At 47.2% G+C, this 20178-nt stretch overlaps 1 protein-coding gene across 10 annotated transcripts in view; it reads left to right on the plus strand.

The window, feature by feature from the left end:
* Window positions 1-20178, plus strand: part of SHANK2 (SH3 and multiple ankyrin repeat domains 2) — a 688250-nt gene that overhangs the window by 186237 nt on the left and 481835 nt on the right. For all 10 annotated transcript variants that reach the window (XM_075927688.2, XM_075927690.2, XM_075927695.2 and 7 more), the window contains one exon: window positions 6421-6487. In XM_075927688.2, coding sequence (XP_075783803.2) covers window positions 6421-6487 — 67 coding nt within the window. The remainder of the gene's footprint in view (window positions 1-6420; window positions 6488-20178) is intronic.

Consider the following 20178-nt stretch of genomic DNA (forward strand, 5'->3'; position numbering starts at 1 on the left):
CCCAATCTGTTTATAAGTTAGGAACCCCTTAGATTACAACACTGTTAAATTTCAGATTTAAGTAGCTGAAATCATGAAATTAACAATTTTTAACATCCTATGACTATGAAATTGACCAGAATGGACTGTGAATTTCTTAGAGCCCCCTGAAATAATTTACAGAGGAAAGTTGAGACTTTTGAAATTATTATGATGTGAACCTGTCAGGCAGGATATAAAACACCTTTTGGGCTTTATGTGGTGCTCTAATAAAAGGAGTATATTGGAAATGAATTTGTTAATGTGAGATATTTAAGCAGTAGTGGCTTGTTTAGGGGACTTCAGTTGTCAAATAATGACCAGATAAGGGAGGTTAAATCTCAGACTGCACAGATTTAACTTTCTTAACCCATGACAAATGGTTAAAATTATAGGTGCCGACTCCTGTAGGTGTTCTGTGGCTCAGGCACCCATGGAAAAACATAGGGCTGTTCAGCACACAAAGACTGTGGTCCTACCCACACTCCGCCTTGAGGCCTCATTCCCCTCAGCCTTTTTCCCCCATATCCTTGCTTGTGCTGAGTCTCTTCGTGCCCTACTCTGCCTCGTCCTCTGAGGCCCCTGCTGCTTACTCCTCTCCACCCTCCCTTCCCATCTCTCACCCTTATGACTGGAGGGGGCAGAAAGGAGTGAGCAGCAGGGAGAGGTGGCCAGGTGAGGGATGTTAGGAAGAGCGGGTGGAGAGGAGTGAACATGATCAGGAGGCAATGAAGGGGGTAGGGAAAAAGGGGTGGTGGATGATGGGGTTTTTGGAAGAGGCAGAGCAGAGGTGGAGAGAGGTGGAGTTTGTCAGCACCTTGGAAGAGGAGATTGAGTGGGATCAGGGCCTTGGGACAGAGCAGGGGTGAAATACCAACTGGTAAAAAAGAAAAGTCAGCACCTGTGATAAAAAGGTGATTATTTCACAATGTTTTTATGCTGGGGCCTTGTGGTGGGGTATCTAGCCCCACGCAGTTTGGCCCCGAGGCCTAGTCCTTCAAACACAGGCCCGGAGGCCTAGTCCTTTAAACACCACGCTTAATCTGGGGTCTGGGAAGGAGGTATGGGGGAGGGGGGGCAGGCCCGCCCTCTCCACCGGACCCCAACCCGGGGCCCTATCAGTGGTGGGTGGTTCCCACCACTGCCTTGGCGGGGAGTTTTCCCCGAAACCTGCCGAGCCCGCAGGGGTTTTTCCTGCTCCCCACCCTGGGTTACTCCTTACCTCCTCCCTCTGACTGGCAGCGGTCCCACCTGGAGATGAGGCTCTGACAGCGGCAGTGGCGTTGGCCAGCTCGGCGTCTGGTACATCTACGGCTAGTGCAGTGACAGCAGATTGGTGGGCCGTACGGCATGGCCGGTGTTGCAGATGCACTCAGCTCGGGGATGGTAGTGTTGGGGACAGCTGGTCTGGCGGTGCTTGCTCCGGCAGCAGCGGTTGTGGCCGGGGCAGTGGCTCCAGCGCTCATGCGGCAGCTCTTCCCGCTCCGGAGGTCCCCCGCACTGAGCTACTTTGCGGGCTTTTATACCTAGGCTGCCCTGGGAGCATGCCCAGCAGGGCCATGGGGGAGGGTGTACTCCACCCAATAGGCATGCTTGCCCCCCTCCTGTTCAGTGCAAGGGGGGCAGACCCTGTCACAGGCCTCCACAAAGATAATCTGAACTTCTGGTTTCTAATTAAATCTTTAAAGAGATGTATGTGTTTCAGGTTGGGGAGGGAGAGGGAGGAGAGTAATGGAGAGACCGTTTCAGAACTCAGGAATGTCTCAGAAAAGTAGCCATGGCTATATATATTGGGAGTTGAGCAGAGGGGAAAAGGAAGCAACCCTTTCTTACTTTTTTCTGAATCATCTCTGCTGCAAACACCCATATTCATAAGTATTAATGAGACTTTTTCTAAAGTTAAAGTAAGATACAAGTTTGCACATTCACCTTGAGGTCCAAACATATGGCGCAGATATTTGAGTTTGCACTAGTAGCAGAATGATACATACTGTACAAATAATTTGGGCTTATCCAAATTAATTAAAATATAATTATTTTACCATCATATATATATGGAAGTGCTTGTTATACTGAGTTTTTAATTTACAGTGAGAATCCAAACTTTGTTTTCTATAGACAATAGGGCATTTTAAGTGAATTAATAATTAGAGTGTAATTTTTAAAAGTGTACATTTTACAAAATTTGTTCTGAGTCTCACCTTTTTCTGGTACAATACCTAAAAAAATCACTGCCTACATAAGCTCCAATCTTTATACATCTCACACTCTGAAAAAAATGTATTTACTTCATTGCCTGACATTTTATGAGCTAACAGAGCCAGTGAATAAACTTTTCTCCCTCAGCACTAAATTTCCAAAGTGTTTTCCTGTTTCAAAATGACCACCTGTTCTCACTGTAATAGGCCTGAGGCCACAAGTTTCCCTCAGCTAAGCTTTACAACCAAAACATGCGGCAGTTTTTACTACTCTCGAGAAAGATGACCACTACTTCCCATTGTTCCTAACTGGAGAGAAGCCAGATTGTTGTCTGGAAAAAGTGTGGTACTCACTGAAGTAAGGAGGCAATGAGAACCCTGAAAGGTGAAAAAATATTGGGGGGCAAGAGTGGGGAAAAGGGAAAGGGTTATAAGAGTGTCTGTGAGTACTTCTGTACACAGACAATGGAGATACTTGCATTATTTAATCAGGGAGCTCTGGTTAAAGTTCTGTTTGAATTGCAATACAGACATTTGGGCTTGGACTGGAGCCCCGGCTCTACGGACCTTTGAAGTGGGTTGCTAACTGTCTAATCATGCAAACCCAAACACCGTTGATCTGCCCCCTGCCCTGCCCCTTCTTTGCCCCTTCTTGGAGGCCCTACCCCCACTCACTCCATCACCCTTTGGCTTCATTTGCTTTCCCCCACTCTAACTCACATTTCCCAGCATGGGGCAAATGATGTGGGCTCTGGGCTGGGGCCACGGGGTTCAGAGTGTGGGAGGGATCTCTGGGCTGAGCTGGAGGCAAGGGGTTGGGGTTCAGGATGGAGTGTGGAGGGGAGGGACTCTGGGAGGGACTTGGAGTGGGTGAAGAGGCTCAGGGATAGTGGTGAGGAGTTGAGGTGCAGGAGAGGGTAGGTATTCCCAATTGGTGGCACAGTGGGGCTCAGGCAGGCTCCCTGCCCATTTGCTGTTTCTAGAAGTGGAAGTGCCAGGAGCTTCCTTGTGGTCCCTGAGGGTGGGAGGATAGGTGGCTCTCCATGCTGCCCCCTACCCACATTGGAAGTTGTGAATCAACACTTGGGGTGAGGACAACATGTGGAGACCTCCTGACACCACTCCACCCCACACACACTCACCTAGGGGCCAAAAAGACATGCTAGATGCTTTCGGGAGCAGTGCAGGACCAGGGCAGACAAAGAGACAGACAACACAAATATGTCTTTGCCCTGAAGAGCTTATAATCTGACAAGACAGACACATGGTGGGTGAAGGAGTTATAACACGGTGGAGGATCTCCCCCACTCAGGGGTGGCCTGGGATTGTGGGACAGTTGTGCCCCCTTAACTTTCTCCAGTGTGGGCTCTGTTTCATAATGTCTTGCTAGTTGCCAGCAGCAACTTCAACAGGCACTGTTACCACCTAGCACAACCGCATGTGGAGCCCAACACCCAGCCAGATTGTATAAATGCTCCCAGAGACACTTATGACTTTCTCAGAGTATGACACCAGATAAATCCCCCTCCAGCTCCTAGCGGGGTTGAGGATAGACTTCACTAGGACTGGGAGGGCCCCAGCTCTGGACCTCCAGAAGAGGTGTGGCCTGATGTTAAAGGAGGTGGGCTGGGAGCTAGCCTTCCCCACTAACCCATAAGCACTGCTGGGTGTGCACTGCCCCAGGCTCTGGTAGCAATTTAAAGGGCCCAGGGCTCTGGCCATTTCCATTGCCACTGTGAAGTAGCAGCAGCAGTGGACAGGAGCCCCAGGTCCTTTTACATTGCTGGGCCTCAGTACAGCTGCCCTCTTTGCCATCCCTCTCCATTGGTGGCCCTGGCTTCTAGTACTTATTGTGCTTCAAGGATATACTATGCAATTTATTAATTGGTTCACCACTTAATTGATGGAAATTTACCAAACACAAACTTTTGTAAAAGCTGAGCAGATTTGCCCCACACTTCATACTAACTCACTTGCAACGATATTTGGTAAAAGAAGAGTATTGACCACAATGATCAAATTTAAACACTAACTGTTAAATAAAAAGTCATAGTAATTACCAAAAGAAAATTTAAACACACAGTCTAAACTCTCATCCCTATTAGTCTGGGGAACAAGTTGATCCGGAAGATTTTTCTCACCCCGGTGGATCCTGTAGTCCATAATACACAGATTTCAGCCTTGAAATCTGTTCCAGTCCCTGTGTTGGAGTCTGCGGAGTATCCTTGCTACTTACAGCATGGTGGGGCAGGAGATAGGCCAAGCATGGGCCCCTATGTTTAGTTTTATACTCTTAGTCCCATGTGCTTGGGGAGCACAAGTCCAGGCATGTCTTGAGGAATTGCTGAGTCTCCAAACAAAGTTGAGTAATTCCCCTGGTGTGGTCTCAAGCTGGTGAGTCATTACATTGTGGTTCCCTTACTGGACAATGGCCCTTGGTAGCTGTCTGACACCCCTCCTAGGCATTGGTTACTCTCCTTGCTCTTGTCTCTCCAGAGCTAATATCTGCCTGATTCCTCAATTTACAGCATGTTTTCACAACATCTATACAACACAATCTCATAACTTCCTGTGCATCCATGCTCTACAGATAGGGATAGAGAAATTACTTTCAGCAAATCATAACTTTTACCCCGATACTTTACAAGGCATGCTTTATATGTAAGATCACAATGATATAAAAATGAAGACAATGGGAGTTACAGAGTGCTTCCTCAAATTACAGAACATCACTCATGCAACCAGAGACACTGATGCGATAAGAGCAAATGTCATGTTAGTTCCTTAGGGTACATCTACACAGCAGTGTTATTTCAGAATAACTGATGTTATTCCAAAATAACATAGTCCGTGTCTACACTACAAGCAGTTATTTTGACATAATATCAAAATAATGTTGAAGTGGAGGTCTTCTTACTTTGGCTATGTCTACACTTCACGATTATTTCAGAATGAGCTATTTTGGAAGAAGTACTCCAAAATAGCTTATTTTGAAATATCGCTTCTACACTACAGGGAAGTCTAGAAATCAGCCCGAGGCAGGCTCCATTAATGTGGATGTGTTACCTCGACTTAGAACCCCAGGAAGCACTGGGGAGTAATTACTTTGAATGGCTGGGGGCGGGGGGGAGAGAAGCTATTTTGAAATAGCAGCATTGTAGCATTCACTCTACTGATATTCCAAAATTGCTATTTCAGAAGAAGCGTTATTCCTTGTGGAATGAGGTACACAAACTCCGAAATAAGCCATCCGTTATTTTGAAATTGTTTCTAAATAGTGGGCTATCTGTGTAGACGCTCACATAGTTATTTCAGAATAATGGAGGTTATTTTGAAATAATGCTGCTATGTAGGCTCACCCAAATTTGACTCCTGTAACTTCATTTTACGAGGAGTAAGGGAAGTTGGAGGAAGAGTGCTCTTTCTCAGACTTCCTGCTGTGTAGATAGGACTAAAAGTTGCTCAAGTTGCATAGCTTAATTTGACTTTAACCCTGCTGTGTAGATGTACCCTCAATGTTTCATTTATTTTTATTTGTGGGTGGGCTTAATGCATAGGGGATCAGCCAAAGGGAAGGCAGAGGGAACACTGAATGGAAGATGGTGTGGAAGACAAAGAAGTGAGGAAGAGAACTGATGCTCAGATGGAGATACTGTGGTCTGCATACAGATGGAGATTGTTGGAACAAGCAGCCAGTCAGCACAGGTCAGAGGCAGTCCAGTCAAAAATGAAGACAATTCTTCAAGGGACCAAAGGTCCTTGCTTTGGCTGCTTGTGCTCCAGTGGCTGGCTGGCTCCACTTTGCAGCTTTCTCCCAAGCTTCCATGCGGGGGAAACATCAGCTGGGTCCTAGTACCCCCATAATAATGGCTCTCCCCTTTACAGTTCTGGTTTAAAGGAGGTGGCCTTGGCTGGGCTCTATTTTCTTCCCTGCTCCCATTGAAGCATTCCCTGCATTGTCTATGTCTGTGATAGAGATTCCCATTTCTTTGTACTATGTTTCAGAAAATTAACACAAATATAACAGTATTCTGTTTGGGGGAGAGAGGGTCAAAGATACAAAATAAATGCACTTTGTCTCATTTTGTTATTGAACATTAAATGTATGTTGTGGGTACCAATATCTGACTCTGTAAAAAACATATAGTTGCATGGTATATGTCTCTGAGCACATATTAATTTGAGCTATTTTACTATCTTTTAGGTAGCCATAATAGCAGGAAATTTTGAGCTGGCTGAATATATAAAAAATCACAAGGAAACAGATATTGGTAAGTAAACTATTTACAAAATAGGAACAATGAAAAGCTTTATTAAACATTGATTAGAAATCTTTAAATCTTAATTAAAATCCTGTAAAGAACAGTTATATATCTGGTTTGGTGTGAAGTGCCATCAGAAGGCTGAATGTGCAGTTGATACAGAGACTATTCTACGTTTTTCTTCCATTTTCTAAAACATGAAGAAATAGAAGAAAGTCTACATTATTTTCAAAATTAGATATAATTATTAGAACTGGATCATAGATGTGTTGTGAGTAGTTGTAGTCCGTTTTGAATAGTTTACACACATGTAGACACATGTGCGCACACATGAATGTGCCCACACATGCATGTGCCAGAGAAGACCAAATTCTCTTCTTCATCCAGACTGCTGTGCAGGATGTCACTAGTGCAAAGCACTGCTAAAGCTGGTGTAGTTAGTCACAGGAGGATTCCCCAGTGGGTTGGACCTGCATGGGACTTCCTGCTCTATGGCTTGCCCCCTTACTGCCACAGGTAAGGGCTGGCTGAGAGGAAAGGAGTATGGCAGTCCCTTGTGAGAGTCCCTTGTGGTGCACATACCTTAGAACACCCTTGAAGCTACTTGAAAAGATTGCTTACATATGAAGTTGCATGAATTTAGTGTAAAATGGGATTTTAAGCTTACTTAGATAAACTGATTTAAAGGACTGTTTGGAGACTCTTATTTCAGTTTAGTTTGTCAGTTAGAAATAGATTCAAGCCAACCCCTTCCCCCAAAAAAGCCACTTGTACTGAAATAACAAACTAGCTCTTCTGAGTGGCTCTTGGTGTTCATTGCTTGCAGTTGAGCAATAGATGAGATATTGCGAGTTTTAGACTCGTGATATTCTTTGTTTATTTTTTCCCAAGATGAGTGATTATTGGACAAAACTGGAGATTTCCATAAAACTTAAGTCTTGTAGGTAGCTCTGTGCTTATCATGGTGGTACACTAACAACAGATCCCTTCTGATTTTTTCCCCTTCTCTGCCTTTACAACCAGTGTTGCTTTGAAAATGCCAAGCTGATGAGGTTCAAGCAATTGCTGAAAATGAATCAATTGCCTGTCCCTACTGAGCATGTCTCTGTATTTATTTTGTGTGCTTACAAATGATTTTTGATGATTCTATGACTTTGTAAAGATGTTAACATGAAAGCAGTCAATAGGGCTAATTCAAATATTCCAATTTATTCCTGCAGTGTTGCTTTTCAATATTTTGGTTTTGTCCAATTCTTCTGTACACAAAAGAAGTACATTTTTCTGCACATAGTTTATTCTGTTTTTTAAACGTACATAGCAGAAGAAAGAAATCAAGAAAAAAAGAAGAGTATAAATTATTAATTACTGGGCAAAGGCCCCATTACTGAAAAGAGATCCACCTACGCACAGCCCATTACTCCACTGCTGCAATGTCCTCACTATGTGATTAATGCTCAGCTCCACATTATTTTCTCATCAAGGATGGCCAGTGTTGTTTTCCAGTTGTCTTAGTATATAAGGGAAAATGGATTGTAGTTGAAAAGTAGCTGGATGAGACTCAGTCCAGGGAAAGAAGCATCGTCTTGTGCAGTGGTAGGCAACCTGTGATCCATGGGCCGCATGTACCCCATTGGAGTTCTGTGTGTGGCCCACAAGACATTTTGTTTATTGTTGCCTGGACACAGAGTTGCCAGATTCTGCTGGTTTTTGTCCACGTAGTTTTTTTCCTACCGGTATTACTAAAGCGACATGCACTTTTAAAGCAAAGGTTGGTGAAGTGAAGCATGTGCTGATGGCACGCAGCATTAATTGGAAGAACCACAAGCTCCCTCTGCAGCCAGTCAAACCACTGCTACGGTTCAGCTGGCACATCCGGCAAATTCCAGGTACGCAAGCATAGTTAGCAAAATTGCCCTGACCCAGGAGACCATCTTGCAGCCTCACTAGCCTAGGTTGCCCATCACTGGTCTTGTGGCTTAAACACTTGAGAAAGATTCAGGAGATCTGAGCTTAATTCCTGACTGTGGCAAAGACTTTCTTTGGGAAAGTCATTCTTACCCTCCCTCTATGACTTTGTTCCTCTTCTGTAAAATAGAAATATTTATATTTTGTTTCATCCCATGGGTTTTATGAAGCATTCATTGATGCTTGTTAGACATTTTGGTACTACAGTGTTAGCTGTAGATGGATAGTTAAGTTTATGGTGGTTTTGATAAAGAGTAAGCATTACTTACTTTAATTTCATCACATTAATTTTGATTTAACAGAGATACTTTTCCTTTAACATTTTAACATTATATTTAAATAATGAAATCACAAAAATGTGTATTTCTGGAATTTTACCACAATATGAACAAAGCAGGATACTGAGTAGAAAAAAAAGAAAAAGAAAACAGGAATGAGACTGGAGCTTGTGTGATGCTGAACATGTAGAACAATGCTAGTGTTTTGACTTCACCCACTTGGCCATTGTTTATAGCAGGTTCATTATTACTCTTTATTTTCATCTACCTTTTGGATGAAGTAAGACATATTTTCATATGACGAATGCTCCATTTTAAAAGATAGGAGGCTTCATGATGGAAAAATGATAATCAGGCAATTGAGGAGTGATATTAAAAGAATAAGTTTCAAGCCAATGACCTGATGAAGAAAGAGGTCTCTTAAGGAAGCTTATTATCTTACATCTCTAGAGAAATGTCCTCTTTTTTAGACTTTGTCCTCTTGAAGTTGAGCAAAGTTATTAAAACACATTTTATATCTATTTAACAATAATTCTTCATTAAGGTGGATGCTTATCCTCCAAACTTGGGAAACATGTAAAAATCTAAGTAAACTAGTAGTGAGTGTCAATTAGGCATCAATGACCATTAACCAGAATAAGCAGTGTTCCTAACCTCTGTTTGCTAGAAGCTAGGATCAGGTGAAAGGGGACAGATCACTTGATGATTACATTATTTGTTCATTTCCTCTGAAACAAAAACATATGTGCATGACAAAACCAGAGAAACAACAAATCATATCTGTTTATAAGAAATATACCTCAGTATTTATGGCAACAAGATTTAAACTTCATGTATGTGAGAACTTTTTTCTGCAGGTGGCAAGTGAGAGGTGGAAATTCAACACTAGCTTTATAAATATATGATCGGATTTTCCAACTACAAAATAGGTTCTGGAGCAAAATCCCTTCCTTCCTTCCTTCCTTCCTTCCTTCCTTCCTTCCTTCCTTCCTTCCTTCCTTCCTTCCTTCCTTCCGAGGGTCAACAGTCTTTTTACTCTTGGTAGTCTTAATAGATTCTATGTGGCAATTGATACATCCTTAAATCAAAACATGATAGGCATCTAGCTCATGCAAATGGCAATCAAAGTCCACCCTTTTCATTCTCAGGTGAGCTGTCTTAGGGATGGTCTGTTTTGGCTGTTTCTTCATGATAGAAGATGGTGGTTTGGACCTAATTTCAATTACTTCAAGAACAAGGTTTTTTATTCTGACAGAAACAAGTTTTTGGTTTTCTACAATTGAGGCATTTCAGACGTTCAAAATTATTAATTATTTGTGACCTATAAGCATTGGAGAAGGACCCCAGTCAAGGAATCCATTTTTGGCTTTTATATATTAACTATTTAATGGTTCTTTTAGACCCCATTTGCTGCCCTAGACTATTGAAATAGGAGTTGGAAAACACACGTGCATGCCACACTGTTGTTGTTATGTGCTGGTCTTATACTATATCAGTACTAGTCACAGGGCTGTGTCAGGCAATGGTGCCAACCCTGCAGTCATGGAGATATAGCACCTGAAGTATGTTGCCATTCATATTCCTGTATAGCATATGGTTTAGCAGGAGTGGGCAATATAAAAACAGCAGCCTGTCAGGGTTAGTCCCTGGTGGACTGCCGCTGCTATGTTTACCTACCCTTTTGCAGGTATCAGGTGATCGCAACTCTCATTGCCCGCAAATCACCATTTGCAGCCCATGCGAGTGGCAGGAAACAGCTCAGACCAGGATGTCACTTCCCACCACTTGCATGGGCTGCAAATGATGATTCGTGGTTGTGGCGTCGTATGCACTCCCTGTCACAAGTGTGAGTATATTCCAGAGTGCGGACACCACCTGCTTGGTCACAAGGTAGCTGGCCGTCTGATCTTCCCTTGTCTCAGGGTAACCCAGAGTCCATAAGCAGCCCTGCTCACAGGGCTGTATAGCCCACTGGTCCAAAGTCAACAAATAGCCTCTGTTAGTGACCCCTCATGTGGGGCAGTATGCCCTACAGACTAGAGATGCTAGGTGGCACAGGTCTCAGGGCAGTGTGGCCTAAGTGTCAGAGTAGACAGCCCTTGGATCAGGACAGTGTGGCCTAATAGCCAGAGTTGGGGCAAATGCCTGGTAGGGGTACCCGGGCCCACCCTACTCCACAGGGTCCCAACCCAGGGCCCTGTGAGCAGCAGAACGGTCTGCCACTCCCTTGGCTGGGAATCTGGCTAAAACACACTGAGTGTATCTGGGTGGGAGAGGCTGCCCCTGCACCCTCCCTGGGTTACTTCCTACTGCTTCTGTTGGGTCAGCGTCCCATGCAGTAGCTGGGTCTTCTGATTCCCTGGCAGCAGCATCTCCCTGGAACTCCGCAGGAGCTCTGGTTCCCACTGTCTGAGTCACTGGCTGCTGCAGCTCAAGAGCACCAGCTGGAGGTCCTTATCCTTTGCTGGTCCACCCAGACTGAGCTGCTCTTCTGCCTTTTATGCTGCCCCAGCATTTGGAGCATGCCCAGTCTGGGTGAAGGGGCAGGACTTCCTCCGCCCACTGGGTTTTAACCCCATCTGCTTCAGTGCAGGCTATGTACTCCCCGTCACAGCGCTAACAAGAGCTTCAGTTCTTTGATACCTGCAAAAGCGCAGGTAAACATAGTGGTGGTAGACCAGATCCAGCTCACAGGCCGCACTTTGCTCACTCCTGTTGTAAAGAATGAGCTGGTTTGTTGAGTAGCGATGATTGTAACTTGAGTCCAATCATCTGCTGGTCTCTGGGCTGGTGCTGAGCTGTGAATCTCTGGTGGCCAGCCCACAGCACACTGCCAGGCCATGCCCTTGCTGGCTGCTCCGGGACCAGGGCTGGTGTATATCTCGGGGTGTATGGGGTGTTCAGGGAGGGGTAGCACCTCTGATGTACGGGCATGTCGTGTCCTTTTAGGGCGCTCGTCCACCTTTGGTCCCCACTTGTCACTCAACTCTCACCTGTGGCTCCTAGTAGCTGTAGCATGTGCAGCAGCCACACCCCGGGCAACAGCTTCGACAGGCTGGCTAAACCAGGTTGAGAGTAGCTGTCGGGTCATCGACCTTCGGTGAGATAGGGACTTGTCTATCCCGAGCATGTGAAGACAGACTCCGGCGGATCGAGCGGATGAGACCTACTAGAATAGGACCAATGGTCATGAAGGTGGTTTCTGCAAGCGATGTGGTACACTAAGAGCACGGCAAGACATGAAAGATGCCCTGGTCAACCACTGCGCCCAGCCCATCTCCAACCGTCTCAACATTAGTCCTGCCATTGGAGTAAGATGGAATCTGGGAAGAGAGAGTGAGGCTGACTATGCGCACCTCTCCCTCACTTTAATCCAATTCACGCGCAAGTCTTGACATCTCGACATCTCCTAAGTCCTGTGGCGACGGGCGAGCGACGAAGCAGCAGGTGTGGATACACTGGGAGCTGTAGCCGCGGACCTGCACACAGGCGGCTCAGGTCTAATGGTCGTCTTCTTGCTGGTGAAAGCAACAGCTGGATTCGGCGTCTACCTGAGTGACTGAGCAGCCCTCTTTAGGATTGCACTGCTCACCTCCGTAGTAAGAGGAAGGGGCTAGAAAAGGGGCCCTAAACATTGTTTGCTTCATAGAACCCTGGCCAGCTTACCGCGGCTGGAGGGGATCCCATCTCATGCGGTCGAACAATAAAATTTCAAACAAAATGCAAGGTGACACCACTCACTATTGGCACATGGAACGTACGCACGCTTCAAGACAACCCTTCAGCAGACCGACCAGAAAGAAGAACAGCCCTGGTCGCCAGAGAGCTCACAAGATTTAACATCGATATTGCGGCACTGTGTGAAACTCGTCTAGCAAATGAAGGTCAGCTCATGGAAACAGGAGGTGGTTACACATTCTTCTGGCGTGGACGCAGCAGTGACGAACGTCGTGAATCTGGAGTTGGCTTTGCGGTTAAGAATCATCTTGTCCGCAAACTTGCCAGCCTTCCCAAGGGCGTGAATGACCAACTCATGACACTGCATCTTCCACTACCGAGAGGAAAGCAAGCCACACTGATCAGCGCTTACGCGCCCACAATGACGAATCCGGATGAAGTAAAGGACAAGTTTTATGAAGATCTCGATGCCCTACTCTCATCCGTGAAGCGCACTGACAGGCTGATTCTACTTGGCGATTTCAACGCAAGAGTAGGATCTGATCACACTGCCTGGGATAGCGTCATTGGGAAAAATGGAATCGGTAAATGTAACAGCAATGGCCTACTATTACTGAAGACATGTGCGGCTCATGATTTGATCATCACCAATACCATCTTCCGCCTGCCCACTCGCAAAAAGACGTCCTGGATGCACCCACGCTCTAAGCACTGGCATCTCATTGATTATGTCATTGTGCGGAGGAAAGACAGACAGGATGTAAGGGTGACCAAGGCCATGCCGAGTGCTGACTGTTGGACTGACCACAGACTTATCATCTCCAAATTAAGCTTTTACATCAAGCCAAAGAGACGTCCGCAGGGAAACAAAGCTGTGATGAAAAAGATCAATGTCAGTAGACTGAGGAACCCCAACACAGCAACTTTACTAGCAGAAGATCTTGGCAACCAACTTTTAGAGCTGCAATTAGAGGAAAATGCTGAGAAGGACTGGGAACGCTTCCGGGATATTGTGCACTCTTCTGCACTAAAGGTTCTTGGACCCTCACACAGGAAACAGCAGGACTGGTTTGATGAAAACGATGAAGAGATCAAGGCCATACTTGCTGAAAAGCATCGCCTTCACCGTGCTCACCAGAATGACCCATTGTCAACAGCTAAGAAAAATGCCTTCAACAACATTCGCAGGATCGTACAGAGCAAGCTTCGTAAGATGCAGGACTCCTGGTTGAGTGCCAAAGCAGATGAAATCCAGAAGTTTTCTGATAGAAACGATGCCAAACGGTTCTACGAAGCCCTTAGATCCTTGTATGGACCTCAGCCCTCAGGGAGTTCCCATCTACTGGACTCAGATGGTGCAACTCTCATTACTGAGAAGGCTCTGATTTTACAGCGTTGGGCTGAGCACTTCCAATCCGTACTGAACCGCCCATCTTCCATCAATAACGAGGCGATTGATAGAATGCCCCAGGCGGATATCAACCACAGCCTGGATGTCTCACCATCAGAGACTGAAACCTTACAGGCCATCAGCCAGCTGTCCAGTGGCAAGGCCCCAGGATCTGATGCGATTCCAGCGGAAGTCTATAAGGGTGGTGGTGCAGTGCTTGTCAACAAACTCACTCAGCTGTTCCAGTCCTTCTGGAATCAAGGATCTATTCCTCAGGAACTGAAAGACGCATCTATCGTACACCTCTACAAGAGGAAAGGAAATCGACAAGTTCGCGATAATCATAGAGGAATATCACTGCTTTCCATCGCAGGTAAGATCCTTGCACGAGTGTTGCTGAATCGTCTGATTAACCACCTGGAACAGGGTTTATTACCCGAGACACAGTGCGGCTTCCGCAAAGAGCGTGGCACGGTGGATATGATCTTCGCAGCCCGACAGCTTCAAGAGAAGTGTCAAGAGCAGAATCGTGAACTGTACACCACCTTCGTGGATCTCACCAAGGCTTTTGACACTGTCAGTCGCGAAGGTCTGTGGCGCATCATGTTGAAGTTTGGGTGCCCTGACAGATTCATCTTGATGGTACGTCAGTTCCACGACGGCATGACGGCTCGTGTTTTGGATGATGGAGAAGCTTCAGAGGCCTTTCCCGTCACAAACGGCGTCAAGCAAGGGTGTGTGCTGGCACCGACCCTGTTCAGCATAATGTTTTCAGCCATGCTGTCAGACGCCTTTCAGAACAGTTCCTTGGGAATCAGACTGAGATACAGGACCGATGGGAAACTGTTTAACCTGCGAAGACTCCAGGCTGTCACCAAGATAAAGGAGACTGTGCTACGAGATCTCCTTTTTGCTGATGACTGCGCCCTGAATGCTGGATCAGAGCAGGAAATGCAAGCCAGCATGGACAAATTTGCAGCAGCATGTGACAACTTCGGCCTTCTCATCAACACAAAGAAAACCGAAGTGATGCACCAGCCAGCTCCAAAAGCTCAGCATCAAGTGCCCACTATCACAGTGAAGGGACAAAAGCTGCAAGCAGTGGACCAATTTACATATCTTGGCAGCACCCTCTCCCGCTCAGTGACAATTGACATTGAGGTCAACTGCAGAGTCGCCAAGGCAAGCTCTGCATTCGGCAGACTGTTGACCAAAGTGTGGGACCGCCGTGGAATAAGCCTTGCTACAAAGCTTAAAGTCTATCGAGCAGTAGTGTTAACTACCCTGATGTACGCCAGTGAGACTTGGACTGTATACAGGAGGCACGCTAGGCAACTGAACCACTTCCACACGATTTGCCTCCGCAGACTTCTGAGGATCCGGTGGCAGGATAAGGTGCCAGACACAGAAGTCCTTTCCAGAGCAGGTCTGCCGTCAGTTTACACCCTGCTGATGAAAGCTCAGACACGCTGGGCAGGCCATGTTGCAAGCATGCCAGATCATCGCATCCCTAAACAGCTCTTCTATGGTGAGCTGTTTCAAGGGAAGCGATCGCACGGGGTACAAAAGAAGCGATACAAAGATACGCTTAAAGCCTCTCTCAAGTCCCTGGATATTGACACGACCTCCTGGGAGACCCTGGCACAAGACCGATCAACATGGCACACGCTGATCTACCAAGGCTGTCAAACATCTGAAGCCAGAAGGACAACCATAGCACAAGAGAAGCGAGCACTCCGTAAAGCCAGAGTTGCAAAAGCTGCAACAGTGGTGCCCACACATGTCTGCCCGACAAGTGGTAGAACATTCCGTGCCCGTATCGGCCATATCAGCCATTTGCGGACACACCATGAACAGTCCATAACCCGTTAGATGTCAAGGTCCTCTTCGAATACGATGGACGAACAACAACAACAATATCTCGGGTGCATGGAGGGCAGCAGCCGCAGCTGAAGCTGGCTGTTCACGGTGGCTCCAGGGTACATAAATTGGTGGACCAGCATCATCATCTTTGCATATGCGCATATTCATTATTTATATAATGAATATGCACATATGAAAATAAAATGTTACTAGTCGACCAGAAGTTTGTGAATAGGTTTGCCAGTCCATGGTTTAAGGTTGGGAATAACTGCACTAGAGAGTCAGGATATTGATTCTTTTATGGCAGTATGAGCTAGCACATACTGCAAAACATTCCTCCTATTAAAAAGGAAATCTCAGTCTGCTATTCTCCTAGAGTATGTCTACACTACAAAGTTAGTTCGAACTAATGGACGTTAGTTCGAACTAACTTTCCTAGGCGCTACACTAGCGCTCCGTTAGTTCGAACTTAATTCGAACTAACGGAGCGCTTAGTTCGAACTAGGTAAACCTCATTTTACGAGGACTAACGCCTAGTTCAAACTAGCTAGTTCGAACTAAGGGCTGTGTAGCCCTTTAGTTCGAACTAGTGGGAGGCTAGCCCTTCCCAGGTTCCCCCTGGTGGCCTCTCTGGGCACAACCAGGAAAACTCTTCTCCTCTCCCCCAGCCCCGGGCCCTTAAAGGGGAAGACTCTGGCCAGACGGCACTAGAGTCAGCCAGCCCTGCCAGGAGTCTCTGCCCCGAACCAGTGGCTGCAGGATGAGCCAGGCGGCCAGTGCCAGTGACACGTCCCCTGCCCAGTCCCCCAGCATCCAGGGGCCAGCCAGGGGCCGTAGACGGCGCGCGGCCTCCTGGTCTAGTGCGGAGGTCATGGACCAAATTGAGGTTTGGGGGCAGGCCCCCAACGTCCATGATCTCCGCACTAGGAGGAGGAATGCAGCCGTCTATGGGCGCATAGCAGCCGCCATGGCCAGCAGGGGACACAGGCGTACCCAGGAGCAGGTGCGCATTAAAATTAAACAGCTGCGCCAGGCGTACGCCAGGGCCACAAGAGGCGGCGCCGCTGCAGGGGCTGCCACCTGCCCCTACTTCACTGCCCTCCACCAACTATTGGGGGGCAGGGCGGTCCGTGCCAGCCAGGGGGACATCGAGCCGGGACCAGAGGGCCCTGACCTGGGCACACCAGAATGGTCACCGCCAGCAGTGTCATCCAGGGAGACCGTACCAGGTAAGTAGTTTGAATTAAGTAGTTCGGGGAGGAGATGGGAGGGAGACCAGGGACCGCGCACGTGGGCCATGCCTTCCACGGATCATGCAGACACCTGTGCACGTGCGAGCACGTGCCATGCCACCCTTGGGCAGGTGGCTCCAGCTGCGTGACACCCAGGGGCCATTGCCCAATAGGCACATGCTTGTGCAAAGAGACGTGACATGCTCCCGACCCCGGGGCAGGACCCAGCAGGATGATTTCCCTTCACATGTCCCCTCTACACGGAGGCAGGGGACATCTCCCCTTCCCCCCCGCCGCCCCGGCCACACTATACATGGCACAGGGACATGGGTGCGGTCTTGGGGCAGCTCCCAGTCCCGGGGAGAGCCAGACATCCTGACCATGGCCTCTGTACAAGCACAGGGGCTATGACGGTGCAGGACATGGTCACCCTCACGTTGCGAAGTTGGGAAGGGGGCTGGGCATCATCCTCTGCGTCCCCAGGGAGAACTGACCACTTCTCTTCTTTCTCTACAGCTGCACCAGCTGCTCGTGCAGGGCGCACCATCCCGCCCGGGACATGCTCCCGCACCCGCAGCCTGCTCCGGACTGCCAGCACGGAGCAGGAATACTGGGACCAGCACCTTGGGGCCCTGCAAGCCGTGCACCGCACACTACGGTCGTGGATGCGGGAAGACCTGCAGGTCTGCCACGAGCTGCTGGCTGAGCTCCGAGGGCTGAGCACCAACCTGCAGCTCCTGCTGCAGAGCATGGTGCCCCGTGCTGATCCTGCACCAGCTGTCCCCCCAACTGCTGTCCCTCCTCCCACTCCTGCTCCCCCTCCCACCTCTCCCTCCTCAACCCCCACAACCTCTTCCTCAATGTCCACACCCCCCACCTCAACCTCCGCACCCTCCACCCCATCCCCCCGGGGACGCCAAGGCCCCCTCCCTCGCCGTACTGGGAGGCGGTCGGCCCGGCGAGACCCCCACCCCTGATCCTTCAGTTTCCCCACCCCCTCCTTTCCCTTGCTTCCCCCTTTCAGCTCCCTCCTCCCAGTTTTCCCCCTCCCTTCTCCCAGCCTCTCTCTTCCCCTCTCCCACCTCCTTTTCCCAGTTTCCCCAAGTTTTGTTAAATAAACAGAGTTTCTATTTTTGAACACACGTGTCCTTTATTTTGTACATCAATAAGAAGGGGGGCTAGGGAAGGGTAAGTGGAAGGAGGTGAGGGAGGAATGGGGTACGAGCCCCCGATGGGGAGGACTGGGCTGGCTCTGCGGTCTTCTGGGGGTGGAAGCTCTCCTGCAGCCCCCCGATTGCCCCCTCTCCCCAGATGGCAGCCTGCGGCAAGTGCAGCCGGTCTGATGGCCGAGTGCTGTGATGTGCCCAGTGTGGGTACTCTGGGCACTCCAAGCCAGGACTGGTTTTCAAGCGGGGCACCCCTTAGAACTGTCTGTCCGGGGTGGGGGTCGGGACCCTTTAAGCGCACCCCTCGGCTAGCCTGAGACAGCATCTCCATGCTCTAAGTCCTCCTCTTATGCCCTGCCGGCACTGCTTCCGGCCAGCCTTAAGCCCTGTTCAGAGTCCACTCAATGTGGACTTGCTAGTTCGAATTAGCAAAACGCTAATTCAAACTAGTTTTTAGTTCTAGATGCGTTAGTTCGAATTAGCTTAGTTCGAATTAACTAATTCGAACTAAGTTAGTTCGAACTAGCGCTGTAGTGTAGACGTACCCCCAATGCCCTACATAAGCAAATATACATGCCTTACTTCTGGGTATGCTACCTCTTCCCTTATTCCAACCCCTTCCCACTACCTGATATTTCACAGACTTTTAGACTGGGCTAGAATAGAAAGTCATAGACCAACCTTGGACTTTTCAATCAAGTGCCATTGCATGACTTTACAAAAGGCTTGGGCCAACCCCAGAGAGCAATCCTAAGAAAATACCATAGGTTTATAGCAGGGCTGTGCAAGATACAGCACAGTGGCCAGATCTGGCCTGCCTAACACTTGGATCTGGCCCATGGACTGCATCTGGTTGCTCTCTATTTATATTCTGCTGCCCATGCCACCAAATTTCCAGGCAGTGGCTCAGGCAGTAGGATCTGTTTAAATGGCTACTGGCTCCTAATCCTGGCACTACCCCAGCCGGGGCCAGAGCTGCAAGCCCTTTCCTGTGTTTTTAATTCAAAGCCTCCGGCCTCAGACAGTTCTGGAGGGAGGCTAGTCCTCAGCCTTGCCCCTTCCACTCCAGGCCCCGCCCCTTCCAGGGGTGGAGCTGGCCAATGACAACATACCTAAATTCATTAAGTGGCCCCCCTTTAAAAATATATTGCCCACCCTTGGTTTAAAGGCACTTTCCAATCCAGTAAAAAATAACTGATATGAAGCTGGATTGCCTTTTTTCTTTTCCTACAAAGTTAGCATTAGCTTTCATTCTGTGGGTCCAGCACTACAGACCTTATTCGTGCAAAATTTCACGTCAGTTCCAGGGTAGTTTACGTTAAGTGAAGATTTCAATAAAGTCCCTCTACTTACAGCTATTATTGGAAATCCAGGTATAAGGAGTCAGAAGACCAAATCCTGCCTCAGTTTCCATGTTGTGTGAATATATTGAAACCAGTGATATACCTACATGTGGCACACTGGAGTTCCATGGAGCCCCCTTTACAGGATCCCTAGAGTTTCCCATATAAAATCCCTCAATTATGCCATCCCATTAAGTCTGAACAAGAGTGGGTGCCATTTTGGAAAATCTAATCCAATGTAAGAGATAAAGAATTCAGAGGGGAGGGGGAAATGATAACACTGAGGGATTAAAAGTAAATTCTCATGTCTTTGTATTTTTTGTAATACAAGGTTCTAAACAGCAGAGATTTTTTTTCTTTTTACAGAAATCCAAAAAAGTGAATAAACATTTTAATGTCAATTATTCTTCTGAAGTAACTGTGTTTTAAAACAAGTTAAAACATTTTGGTAAGGTAAGAAAAGTTGCTATGAGACAAATATTTTATAATATTAAGTACACCACCTAAATTTACTCTAATCTAAGATGCTCCCTAATGAACTTTTAAATATATTAAAACACCTTATTTTAATTATTATATATTTCGAAACTCCTTGAAATCCAGAAATATCTTGCATCTCTGTTCTTATACGGTTCCATGTTTTTCTCTATTTTGAAAGAGACATTATATCTATTATACAATATAGTCGTAATTAATAGCACAGCAGTTACATGTTCAGGACTTACACCCTTTCCATTTTTCCTTTAATTAGTTGTACTGTCTTATTTTATTTATTCGTTTATTTG

Source organism: Pelodiscus sinensis, chromosome 5, assembly GCF_052426305.1.
Source record: "Pelodiscus sinensis isolate ZL-2025 chromosome 5, ASM5242630v1, whole genome shotgun sequence".
Lineage (NCBI taxonomy): Eukaryota > Metazoa > Chordata > Testudines > Trionychidae > Pelodiscus > Pelodiscus sinensis.